We start from the raw sequence: 14,223 nt of genomic DNA, 5'->3' as shown, positions 1-14,223 counted from the left end.
AATAGACCTGGTAGAAGACTATCCATCAAATGGGAAAAATAAGTTAACGCCCCCAACCAGATGCTCCCTGAGCCAGTTAGGGTCTCTTGTTTCCCGTGAGGAGAAGAAAAAGTTTAAACATATGATCAGGGGCTGCACAGTAGAGGCAAAGCTTGTTCTGAAATCAACAAGTCCTCTCAGCTGGAGTTAAACGAGACCTGTAGATTTTAATAGGTTCCTCTTTAGTTTGTGCAGGAGAGGAGGAACGTGCAGCTGGCAGAAATCAATCCTTGAGATGATCTTCATGCCCTTTACTAACCTGCCATTCTCTGTAGCACAATGATATTACTTCCGATAAAGACAGGAACATCTTAAGAGGCCAATTCATCCTTCATTCTCTCGGATAATCCATGAAGAAATGCTGTAAGCGCCTCATTGTTCCACTTTTAACTCGGAAGTGATCTTCTGGAATTGAACCACATACTGCCCCATGGTACATGTTCCTTGGGGAACTCGAAGGCGATCAGAGGAGGCAGAAGCAGTCCAGCCTAACTCATCGAAAATTCTCTTGAAAGAACAAATAAAGCTTTCGTAATTAGAGACGAAAGGATCAGCTCGCTCCCACAATGGGGAGACCTAGTCCAATGCGGTCCCAGATACAGTAGGAGATAATGTATGCCACCTTTGACCTCGGAGTGGGGACATTCTGGGGTAGGTACTCGAACTGTAACTCGCACGGATTGATGAAGCCCCGGCATTGTCTGGGGTTTCCATCAAAACACTCAGAGGCCAACTGCAGACAAGATTTTTGAGTTGTGGTAGATATAATAGTGTGTCTATTTGATAGCGCAAGCATTGAGTATAATGTTTGGAGGAATGATGATAAAATTAAGAAATGTATTAAATAATCTGATCAACTAAAACATGAATGGAAATAACATTGTGTTATAAAAGTTAATAAATAAAATTATAATTAAATGAAGCTGATGACAATGTACACTAGTGCGTATGGGTGATGTAAAAATAGACCGTTTAAAATACAAAAAAAAAATATATGCAAATTAAATGAATACAATGAAATAGAATCAACTTGTCTCAGTAATACTGAGCACATTCCTGTCTATAAAGCAGTGGATTGCATTGCGTAATATAGATTATACCAACAGAATATTGAAAATGAAAATGGTAAGAGAGTCAAATTTGTTGGTGAGATACTATAGTTCAAAAGATTTCCAAGTTACTATTCAGTAGCAATACGAATAGGTTAGCAACTTTGTCAGGGTAAAAGTAACAGCTTGTGGTGATTGCTGTATTAAACACAATGTAGCAGATTTCCTTAAATGGTCATTGGGTCCATGCACATCCTACCTCATCCTGCTGTGCTATTTCTTTGATGTCAGTTTGGCACAGACGTGTGCTGTATGGCGTTTGTAGCCTCCCTGTCCTTGTCTGTGTTCAGGTTCCCTGTGTGCGCTGTGTCCACTGCCTTGGGTGGATAGTGGCATTGGTCCTTAGGGCACTCCGACAGTGAGTGTGCACACTGTCTCACCGCCGATGTTGTTACTTCTGGGGGTCCCTCCGGCAAGGAGAAGGGGGCGTTTCCAACGCGTTTCACCTGCTGTATGATGCGCGGGCTACGTCAGGGCTGTGTGGATCTGTTGCTTGCGAGATGCTCTATTTAAATGCTTGTTTAACTATTCCTTCATTATTCATTGGGATCCCGGCTGGGGTTATCTGTGATAATGGATTTTTAATTCTTTGTAATCCCTGTTGTTTGGCTATTAGAAATACAATGTGGATCCCATTAATGATATTGTAGAAATATATATGATCCGGCACAGGAGATTAGCACTAGGAGATGGTACTTGGATGACGGACTAAGTACACACGCTGTGGTTTCAGACGTAGAACTGGCACAGGAGAATGATATTGTGAGCTGGTACTTGGACGGTGTACAAAGTACAAAAGAAAAAGCACAAAATTTGCAGTTAAAAATGTGTTTGCAGCAGCTGCTAATCCAATAGAAAGTGATAGTTAAAATAAAAATACAAGGATGAGCGTTTTAAAGGCTAGTGTGTGTGTAAGTCAACCAATGATTAATTTGTTTAAGCTCCTTTATGATAAAGTCTGGGGATTATAGTTATACACTTAAGATACAGCACCTGCACTGACCCTAGTAAAAACTTTCCCTCTCTCATCTCCAGCATCCTGGAGTAGCAGGGTGGTCGTTCAGTCTCCAGACCGGTTGCTGATCTTGTGCTGTGATCACGGGAGCCATCTGTACGCCAGGCAGCCGCTTGTCCTGTGCAGTTCTGCTCCCTGCTTGTGGCAATTGTGGAAGTGCCGCGTTCTTTTGTGCTGCGATCACGGGTGCTGTCTGTACGCCAGGCAGCCGCTTGTCCTGTGCAGTTCTGCCCCCTGCTTGTGGCAATTGTGGAAGTGCTGCGTTCTTTTGTGCTGCGATCACAGGTGCCATCTGTACGCCGGGCAGCCGCTTGTCCTGTGCAGTTCTGCTCCCTGCTTGTGGCAATTGTGGAAGTGCTGCGTTCTTTTGTGCTGCGATCACAGGTGCCATCTGTACGCCGGGCAGCCGCTTGTCCTGTGCAGTTCTGCTCCCTGCTTGTGGCAATTGTGGAAGTGCCGCGTTCTTTTGTGCTGTGATCACGGGTGCCGTCTGTACGCCAGGCAGCCGCTTGTCCTGTGCAGTTCTGCTCCCTGCTTGTGGCAATTGTGGAAGTGCCGCGTTCTTTTGTGCTGCGATCACGGGTGCCGTCTGTACGCCGGGCAGCCGCTTGTCCTGTGCAGTTCTGCTCCCTGCTTGTGGCAATTGTAGAAGTGCTGCGTTCTTTTGTGCTGCGATCTTGGGTGCCATCTGTACGCCGGGCAGCCGCTTGTCCTGTGCAGTTCTGCTCCCTGCTTGTGGCAATTGTGGAAGCGCTGCGTTCTTTTGTGCTGCGATCACAGGTGCCGTCTGTACGCCAGGCAGCCGCTTGTCCTGTGCAGTTCTGCTCCCTGCTTGTGGCAATTGTGGAAGTGCCGCGTCCTTTTGTGCTGTGATCACGGGTGCCGTCTGTACGCCGGGCAGCCGCTTGTCCTGTGCAGTTCTGCTCCCTGCTTGCAGCAATTCTGACAGTGCTGCGTTCTTTTGTGCTGCGATCACGGGTGCCGTCTGTACGCCAGGCAGCCGCTTGTCCTGTGCAGTTCTGCTCCCTGCTTGTGGCAATTGTGGAAGTGCCGCGTCCTTTTGTGCTGTGATCACGGGTGCCGTCTGTACGCCGGGCAGCCGCTTGTCCTGTGCAGTTCTGCTCCCTGCTTGCAGCAATTCTGACAGTGCCGCGCTCCACTCCAATGGTCTTTAAAGGATTGCAGTCCTTCTCTCTGTTTTTGTATTTTCTCCTGAGTAAAGCGACCAACGCGTTTCGTACATACAAGTACTTTTACAAGGATGATTTTTGTTGGAAATGAGTGTTACTTTTATCCCACGGCTCCTCTGTTTTTTATTTAAAAAAAAACTTTACTGAACAATTGTTTAAATACAGGGTACTTTTACCGGGAATCACATGGTGGTTGTCTTAATGTGTGTGTATTAAATAAATGGATACTATAAATGTGTTTCTGATGTAGTGTAAACATTCTTGATACAATGTTTCATCACAGTAATTTATGAAGGAATCCTTCAAGAGGTGATTTAAAGGTAATATTTAATTATAAGCCCATTTAAGATATCGGTATTAAAAATATATATAAAAAATTAGGTATTAAAATATCTATTTTTCTTTTTCATGGGGATTACAGATAATAAAATTATTATTAGAATGTTCTAAAAGCACATTAATAAACATTTTTTAAAAGGCATCTTTAAGAAGGTAGCTAAAAAGGCAACTAGAGAAAGCATTTAATTCTAAATCAATGTTCAAACCTAGAGGGGTTAAAGTTCTCATTTGGTATATCCATCTGTTTTAATTTTTCATCAATTACTTCACAAAGTCCCCTCCTCTCCAATTTTTTTAATTTTTGGTATGCCTATAAAATTCAAATATTTAGGTTGTGCGTTTCCATAAAATTATTTGAAACACTATGGGTAGGTAGTCCTCTTTTTGTGTTATATAAATGTTCAGTAATCCTGGTTTTAATTTTCCTCTTCATTTGTCTTATGTATTGGAATCCGCAGGGACATTCTAGCATATACAGTATATTGCCCCTTCTGTATTACACAACATGAGATCTTTGATAGTGAATTCCTTTTTAGTTTGATTAGATAGGAAGGTAGTTGTAGGTGCAGTTGAATTTATGTATTTATTTTTGCAGGCTTTACATTGCATACAGTAGTGGAAACCTTTTCCTCCTGTTTCCTTCTTCTTTTCTAGTGGGATGAAGCTCGAAGTTTAATTTTTGTTTTTGATTTCTCGCCTTTTGTAGATAACCCTAGGTTTTGGTGGAATGATGGTTTTCAGATCCTCATCCAGTGCAAGGATGTGCCAATGGTTACTCATAATATTTTCTAGTGTCCAATGATTGCTCATACTGAGTGATAAATGCCATTTGTGGATTCTTGTCGTTCTGTTTATAACAAAGGGTTTCCTCCCTATTTGTTCTTCTTGCTGTTTCCATATCTCTTATTAGTTTGTCTTCATTATATCCCTTGCTTGTGAATCTTTTGGTCAGTTGTTTACTCTGATGTTCAAAGACTTCTAGATTGGTACAATTGGTACAATTAGATTGGTACAATTTCTCTTTAGTCTCCTATATTCTCCTAATGGAGATCCATTTCTGATGATGATTACTTTTTGCTTCTAAGACTGTATTACAGTCTACTTTTTTTTGTATGGGTTCTTGTTTTAAATTTGCAGGTCTTCTATGTAAATTTCAAGATCTAGGAAGATGACTTCTTTAGTACTGCTGCTGCTGGTGGTGGTAAACTCCAGATTAAGGGTGTACTTATTCATGTAGCAGATAAATGATTTTAATGTTTCTCCTGGTCCATCCCATATAAACAGGAGATCGTCATTATAATGATTCTGGCTAATTAGATGTTCTTTGAAGGGATTGTTACTCCATATTCGATCCTCCTCCCACTTTGCAATGAACAAATTTGCATAACTCTGTGCGAAGCGAGTTCCTATCATTGTCCTGTTAATTTGCAAAAAGTAATCACCTTTATACCAGAAATAATTGAGGCGCAGTATATAATCTATACTATCCATAATAAAGTTTATTTGATCACTGAATATTGTGGTCATGGTCGAAAGGTAATGTCTAGTATGTTTGCATCCGGCATCGTTATTGATGCATGTGTACAATGACCTTACATCGCTGGTACATAATATATAACCTTCTTTCCATTGTACAGAGTTTAATACTTGAAGGGCCTGGATAGTATCCTTTAAATACCATTTCTGCTGAATTACCAATGGCTGTAGATACCGGTCTATATAATGCAACAGATTACTCAAAATGGAGGAGATTCCAGATATTATAGGTAGCTGGTAGAATACTGGGATTTTAGGATTAGGGACAAACAGATAATCAGATTCTTTTTTCAGAATGATTCCTAAATCCAGACCTTCTAAGTGTTCTTGTAGTTTTCTTTGAAATTCTTCTGCTGGATCTGTTGTAAATTTTTTATAGGTGTTTGTATCCGATAGTAACCTTTCTGTCTAAGTTACGCATATTGTGGGCTTCAGACGCAGAACTGGCACAGGAGAATGGTATTACAAGATGGTACTTGAATGACGTATCAAGTACACACGCTGTGGTTTCAGATGCAGAACTGGCAAAGGAGATGACTCTAGGACAGTGGTGTCAAACTCGGGCCCTCCAGCTGCTGTGGGACTACATATCCCAGCATGCCCTGCCAGTTTTAGCATGCCCTAATAGCAAAACTCTGGCAGTGTATGCTGGGATGTGTAGTTCCACTGCAGCTGAAGGGTCCGAGTTTGACACCACTGCTCTAGGAGACTGTACTGGAGAAGACGTTCTGAGTACACACACCGTGGATAACAAGTCACTAGAAGGAACTGAGCTTGGAACCTGGAACGCTGCAACAGCAAGTTTACACTGGAAGTAACGACGTTGTAACAGGCAACTTCCTGATGTCCCGAGCCTGGTTATATACACTAAGGTAGCAGTCCATTGGAGGATACTGTCAGCTGACAGCAACCAATGCTACCATTGGGTAAAGGGTTAGTCAGGTGATATAGACTGTCATAGCTGCGTCCATGACTGTAACCGCAGGCACCACATCACGGAGCGAGCACATGGACGTCTTAGCAGACCCCAGGTATAATCCTCAGCACATCACTCGCTGCCGCACCTGGCGTCTGACTGCTCGAGAGATCAGGGGAAGCCGGCGCTGAGGTGAGTAACGGCCGATTCTAGGCTGCAACCACACTGCAGCGCTAATGTAAATTCTCAACCTGTGAATTTATAACCACAAGCCTCGAGTATAGAGAAGGTTATATGATCAATGAAGGGACATTTGTGTGAGAGAGAGACTAATAATATTTATAGTAAATCTGCGGAGCTACAGTACATGAGCAGATTAATCTCTGATATAGCAAATAATTTACTAGAACTCTACTGATCTTAACCTCATAAATAATGCAGACTTTTATTTAAGAACGAATGTGTTTCTAGGTTTACATGATCTCTGCTAAATGATAATACAATAAAGAAGCTTAACGGTCACGGATCAGTGATAAAGATAGGAAGGACATATTTATACATCTATATCTGAATGTTGTGTGGTAACAAATACATGTACTTTGTATCAGATAAGCAACTGGATTACTACTTGTTTTTATAACTAATTACACTGTTACACGGACATTGAGAAATTGTTACAAACACACTAAAAACGGCTATTGGATTCAGTAACACTCATCCATCAGGATAATCGCAGGAGAAAGTTGTATAAACCTTCCCACAGTGCACAGTGCTTGGGAGGTAATATAAACAAAATTATTTAGTAAGAGCAATGGTTAGATTTATAGTACTGATACTAGATTAGCGGTACTAGAACGGTTTTAAAACACATCTTTAATTTTTCCTCACACAACTATTCTATTTTTTTTTATAAAAATATTTCACCTTATTATCCAAAAAAACTATATTTTAATAATATGAAATAAAGATTTACTATATTTTAATTAAACTAACACTACTATTGAAAAGAAGTGAAGTTTAAACCCTTATCAGTGCTCCACGTAAAGTACCCTATTTTTTCTCTAGTTGTTACTGCAGTGATTCCCAAACTCGGTCCCCAAGGCACACCAACAGTCCTGGTTTTAGCGATACCCATGGTTGAGCACAGATGGTTAAATCAAAGTAACTGAGGTACTAATTAAGTCACCTGTGTTCAAGTATGGCTATCCTTAAAACCTGGACTGTTAGTGTGCCTTGAGGACCGTGGTTGGGAACCCCTGTGTTACCGTGTAGCTACCTCACCACGCAGCCCATAAAGTTCCCTCACCACACAGCCCATAAAATTCCCTCACCACACAGCCCATAAAGTACCCTCACCACACAGCCCATAAAGTACCCTCACCACACAGCCCATAAAGTACCCTCACCACACGGCCCATAAAGCTCCCTTCCCCACACAGCACTTACAGCTGCCTCACCATATAGCTCATAAAGTACCCTCACCACACAGAACATAGCATTCCCTCACCATGCAGTCCATAGAGCTCCCTTACCATGTAATTACCTCACCACGCAGACCATAGAGCACCCACACCATGCAGCCTATACAGGTACCTCACCACACCTCCCATAGCTTTCCCTCACCATGCAGCCCATAGAGCTCCCTTCCCCATACAGCCCATAGCATTCTCTCACCACACAGCTCATAGAGCTCTCTTCCCCATACAGCCCATAGCATTCTCTCACCACACAGCTCATAGAGCTCCCTTCCCCATACAGCACAATAGCTGCCTCACCACACAGCTCAGAGCACCCGCTCCATGCAGCCTATAAACCTCCCTCACCACACAGCCCATAGAGCACCCTCACCACATAGCGGAATTACCTCGGCACGCAGCCCATAGAGCACCCTCTCCATGCAGCCTATACAGTTCCCTCACCACACAGCCCATAGAGCTCCCTCACCACATAGCGGAATTACCTCGGCACGCAGCCCATAGAGCACCCTCTCCATGCAGCCTATACAGTTCCCTCACCACACAGCCCATAGAGCTCCCTCATCACATAGTGGAATTACCTCGGCACGCAGCCCATAGAGCACCCTCTCCATGCAGCCTATACAGTTCCCTCACCACACAGCCCATAGAGCTCCCTCACCACATAGTGGAATTACCTCGGCACGCAGCCCATAGAGCTGCCTCACCACATAGCGGAATTACCTCGGCACGCAGCCCATAGAGCACCCTCTCCATGCAGCCTATACAGTTCCCTCACCACACAGCCCATAGAGCTCCCTCACCACATAGCGGATTAAACCTCGGCACGCAGCCCATCGAGCACCCTCTCCATGCAGCCTATACAGTTCCCTCACCACACAGCCCATAGAGCACCCTCACCACATAGCGGAATTACCTCGGCACGCAGCCCATAGAGCACCCTCTCCATGCAGCCTATACAGTTCCCTCACCACACAGCCCATAGAGCACCCTCTCCACATAGCGGAATTATCTCGGCACGCAGCCCATAGAGCTCCCTCTCCATGCAGCCTATACAGTTCCCTCACCACACAGCCCATAGAGCACCCTCTCCACATAGCGGAATAACCTCGGCACGCAGGCCATAGAGCACCCTCTCCACATAGCGGAATTACCTCGGCACGCAGCCCATAAAGGTCCCTCACCACATAGCGGAATTACCTCGGCACGCAGCCCATAGAGCACCCTCTCCACATAGCGGAATTACCTCGGCACGCAGCCCATAGAGCACCCTCTCCACATAGCGGAATTACTTTGGCACGCAGCCCATAAAGCTCCCTCAAAAGACAGTCCTCATCATGCATCTCTCAGGACTCCTTCACCTGAATTCTTAATAGGCTCTCTCAATGTCCCTTAAATTCCAAGAGCAGTCTCTCACCTTCCTCTTAGTTTGTCGCTCCTCCATGACCTCTCGAGCAAGACTGGCATTGTGCCTCTCCTCATACTCTCTTTGTTGCTGCAAGCGGTGAGAAGTGGTAAGAGGGTGACACTCTCTCTCGGCACACGATGTATGTATGGATGCTGGAATTGTGATATAAATAAAAACCTGTAGTAGAAATACTTAATTTGTCTCTTCTCACTAGTGACTGTGATAATATATTCACCATAGAATACAGCATTTATTTCATGCCTGACTGCACTCATTCATGAGGCATGTTCTGTCACTCCCATGTTGTAGGCTAGTACACACAGACTGCCTGTTACTCCCGTGTTGTAGGCTAGTACACACAGACTGCCTGTTACTCCCGTGTTGTAGGCTAGTACACACAGACTGCCTGTTACTCCCGTGTTGTATGCTAGTACACACAGACTGCTTGTTACTCCCGTGTTGTATGCTAGTATACACAGACTGCCTGTTACTCCCGTGTTGTATGCTAGTACACAGACTGCCTGTTACTCCCGTGTTGTATGCTAGTATACACAGACTGCCTGTTACTCCCGTGTTGTATGCTAGTATACACAGACTGCCTGTTACTCCCGTGTTGTATGCTAGTATACACAGACTGCTTGTTACTCCCGTGTTGTATGCTAGGATACACAGACTGCCTGTTACTCCCGTGTTGTATGCTAGTATACACAGACTGCTTGTTACTCCCGTATTGTATGCTAGTATACACAGACTGCCTGTTACTCCCGTGTTGTATGCTAGTATACACAGACTGCCTGTTACTCCCGTGTTGTAGGCTAGTACACACAGACTGCCTGTTACTCCCGTGTTGTAGGCTAGTATATACAGACTGCCTGTTACTCCCGTGTTGTATGCTAGTACACACAGACTGCTTGTTACTCCTGTGTTGAAGGCTAGTACACACAGACTGCCTGTTACTCCCGTGTTGTATGCTAGTACACACAGACTGCCTGTTACTCCCGTGTTGTAGGCTAGTACACACAGACTGCCTGTTACTCCCGTGTTGTATGCTAGTATACACAGACTGCTTGTTACTCCCGTGTTGTATGCTAGTATACACAGACTGCGTGAATACATATTCTGCAAGCCATGCTAGCAGCAGCTGTAACTGATTGCAACAGGGAGCCGAAATGCCTTGTGCCATAAATTAGCAAATGGGGTAGCACGGATAGTAGCAAAGATGGAAAGATACTCTGTGGACAATGGGTCCGATTCAGAGATTTACGCAATGCCGATATTTACGGAGTTTGAGCGCTTGTTAGCCAATGTGCATGAGCAAAAGCCGCACTGAGGATTCGTTTGCAAAGTGAGTGACAGGTAAGCCAGTGTTTGGGGTAGGTAACAGGGAAATGGTTACAAAACGCAGGCGTGTCTGACCGTTAAAAGCTGTTTCATGGCGTGCATAAATTAGTCATTGCAATCTCCTTCGCAGCATGAGAGCTCTCAGCGTGACTGCCTGATCTGCATCCACGTTCCCGATGTTACGCTGGTGCAGATCATTGGACAGATATGAGGCGGCAGCAGTAGGCATCCATATGCACGGGTAAGCTTTGGAGTCATTAGCATATTTTCGCGATTGTGGTCCGTGAGAGACTGCAGCTGTAATTGCATTAGCGTAAATCTCTGAATCAGGCCCACAATAATGACACAATGACATATTGAAAAACTTAGTAGGGATCGATGAGAGGTCTCAGAACTGCTGGGTTCCGATTCAGCTTTGAATTTTTTTTTTGTGGACAAATAGTCACCACAAATACGGGAAGTTAACTCCATAAATCAAAGCAGAATTCTGTATAACTGTTCTTAAAGTTACCTCTCAGTACCCCATTCTTTAATTTAATAGTGTGCCCCCATGTCCCAGAAATCTAGTATGTCCACTTCCTCTAGAAATCCTTTTAATGTATATAAATAAGATTGTCCTGATCCTTATTATAATGTATCTACTGTAACACCTCTGAGCCTTCTCTATTTTAATATTACTGTGTATTACCCTGATTTACAAATCCTCTTATTTATATGATGGAGACTGGAATGTAGCATTGAGTAGCCCTGTCATGTCAACTAGTATAGTTAAAGGTCAAGACCAAATATACATATACCCAGAGAAATAAAAGAGTAATGCTACCACCTGTTCTAGTAATGCAGCCCAGAAAAACCTTGATCCTGGGGCATTTCTATAAGAGATGCCCAAAGGTTCCCTTTGGGCTCCCATATTTAGGACTCTTGCCATGATTCCTGGTTCCAAATATTTAAAGTGTTTGTGGTATAAGGTAGACGATAAGTAAAACAAACTATTTATTGTGACAGAAAAATGTATATATCAAACACTCGTACTGACGCTTATTGGTTATGTCAGCGGCCTTATCAGAACCAGGTTGTAGCCTCGGAGAACCAAAAGGTAAAGAAATAGTATAGTGGTAGGTAATAATCAAAGGTGCTGTAACCTTAAATGGATGGGATGTAGTCAGGAAGCTGACGGTCTAAATGCCGAACGGTGGCTTCCCGACTGTCAAATCCCGGCATGGTACTAAAGACAGGTGTCGAAAACTTGACTCCTGTAATTAGACCTACGTCCGGGATACCGAACGAAGGTAAGCCGGGCGCAGACAGCCGCGGGGGCTTAGGTTTTAAGGCTCCCGGGGGGAATTAGGATTAGGCACTCCCCCAGGAGGGTTAGGCCAGCGGTAATACCTACTACACCCAAATGGATGCATAATTCACTCAAGTCTATGAAAATATGGAGTAGTATCATAAATTGATAAAGTCTGACCAGCCAGCCTTATCTTACTGCTCATCACCATAACATTTTTAGTAAGCAAACACCAGTACAAGTCCTCGTATAAATATTTTTGTATTATCTTTTACCCATATTTTACCCGTGTTTTGGAATATGTGCATACCATAATGAGAGATCTTGGGAATGGGACCCAAATCTAAACACTCAATGTAGTTATGTTTCATATACACCTAATACACACACACAGTCTGAAGGTAATTTTATACAATATTTTTTATAATTTTGTGCCTTAAACAAAGTTTGTGTACATTGAACCATCAAAAAGAAAAGTTTTCATTATATCAAGTCATGCTAAAAAAAAATCCGTATTATGGAATATTTGGATACGGGAGACTCAACCTGTATAGTTCTTTTGCACTTACAGACCTTATTTTAAAAGAAACAAGGGAGAAGTTAATAGGCATAAATTAAAATGTTTGAAATATTACATACACCATGATTTTTACAAATTAGGAAAACAGCAAAAGAAAAAAAGAAATGAATAAAGAAACTGTCCTCAATATAGAACAACATAGAACACAATTCTTCGGCTCATACCACCCCATCCCTAAGAAATGGTCAAGGTTAATCAGTTTTTATGAAAATCACAAATTACAGAAATACAGGAACCATGACAGATATAATTATGGGAACAACCTTAACTATCATGGATAGACAACCAGACACTTATTGGCCTAGGGAACCTGGATATGAACAAGAAAGGTTCTTACCAAAATAAAATTACAGGGGGGATTACAAATCAAAAGGATTTGAAACCCACTTCTATTACCATTGTCAAATAGATATAGAATTTTAGAGGAAGACACTGCTAAACCTAAACACCCAAAATAATTAAAGGGGAAAGGTGGGGGTGGGACTAAAAGGAAAGAATTTCAGTCATTACAGAAAGACTTATGACATGAGCAAAGGTGTAACAGTATCCAATGGGAGAAGTGATTATGGATAAGTTTTCAATCTCAGTTCGAGATCTTTAACAGAGGCAGAAAATAAACTCCTTAAGTAGAGATTAAAATTTGCAACCTCCACTAATATTGATTATTTTAATATGTTTATAGATGTTCAAAAATTCAAGAGAAAATTGTAAAGGAACCCTTTCACATGTGAAGGGTTAAAATGTGTTATAATGCGGTGCCCTGAAACAGAGCAAACAAAGCAATCCAGGGGGACCCACGCCCCAAAAACGAACCAAAGTGTCACTACAGTATATAACTTGAAGGACTTACCTAGAATTGTGTGCATATACTATACCAGACTCCATGCTTTTAAACCAATAAGGAAGGGTGCTAATCCAGACTGAAGGATATACTGTAGTGCAACTTTGGTTCATTTTTGGGGCGTGGGTCCCCCTGGATTGCTTTGGTTGATCTGTTTCAGGGCACCGCATTATAACACATTTTAACCCTTCACTGTTTGTTTATTATACATGTATTTCACTTTTTTATTTTCATTTTTTATATGCAGCGGTGGCTGCTCTTAACCATCTCTTTTACACTGCACTTTTCTTACTATAGCGGTGCCCTGGGGCAACTTAGCTGGGCCAGTTTGGGGGGGGTCCTGCACTCTAGATTTGAACTCTAGTACGTTGGGGCCCAACCCATATGACATTACCCAGAGATGGGGGGTAGGCCCATAACCTTGGCCATGATTATGCCAAAAAAAAATAAAAATCTATTGATTACAAAATTTTATTGCATTTATATATTATCAATAATTTGGAGTTGTGCACCTGTGATTTGTCTGTTTCTGTGCCAGGATAACATACTAGACTAGACAAGAATGGACTACAGTGGCAGAACTATGGGAGACAATGGAGGCGCCTGCCGCCGGGCTCCAGCTCAGAAAAGGGGCACCTCCTCCATTGTCCACAACATATTCACCCCACTTAGGGCTGTAACTATGTACCCGGAGTGTATAGTAATGGCCGCCCAATACATGGCACCCCTTCCCAGCACCTGCGAAACCACCATACACTTGTGGAGAGCTCCATGTCAGACAATCAGCTGCTGCCTTCATCCATCTATAGCGTCTCTGCATGCAAATTGCTACATTACAGTGTCAGTGGCTGTGTCAAGGGGGGGCACCAAATTCTAGCCTGCCTCCGGGCATCTGGAATCAACTTACGCCACTGATGGACTATGACGAGACTGACAGAAAAACAAACAAGGACTGGACAGGCAAGATACATACAAGAACTAGACAGATAAAATGCAGACAAGGACTAGGGGCTGAAGTAACAAAGTTCAAGGTGTTGCCTTGAGGGCAAGGGTGCAAGTGGAACCTTAACGATGCGGCCTTGCAGACCGTGATACGGCTATAACAGCCGAGATGAGATGCAGGCTATGATGTGACCTTGCGGGCCA

The 14,223-nt window shown here is 43.1% G+C and overlaps 1 protein-coding gene across 6 annotated transcripts in view; it reads right to left on the bottom strand.

Moving 5' to 3' along the window:
- LOC148454020 (uncharacterized) overlaps positions 1-14,223 on the bottom strand; it is a 954,022-nt gene that overhangs the window by 898,068 nt on the left and 41,731 nt on the right. For all 6 annotated transcript variants that reach the window (XM_088461342.1, XM_088461343.1, XM_088461341.1 and 3 more), the window contains one exon: positions 9,037-9,179. In XM_088461342.1, the coding sequence (XP_088317468.1) occupies positions 9,037-9,179 (143 nt within the window). The remainder of the gene's footprint in view (positions 1-9,036; positions 9,180-14,223) is intronic.

This window comes from Taudactylus pleione, unplaced genomic scaffold, assembly GCF_031769625.1.
Source record: "Taudactylus pleione unplaced genomic scaffold, aTauple2 ptg001039l, whole genome shotgun sequence".
In the NCBI taxonomy this organism is placed as follows: Eukaryota; Metazoa; Chordata; class Amphibia; order Anura; family Myobatrachidae; genus Taudactylus; species Taudactylus pleione.
The sequence above is the reverse complement of the archived record's forward strand: the minus strand, read 5'-3'. Positions and strand labels throughout refer to the sequence as shown.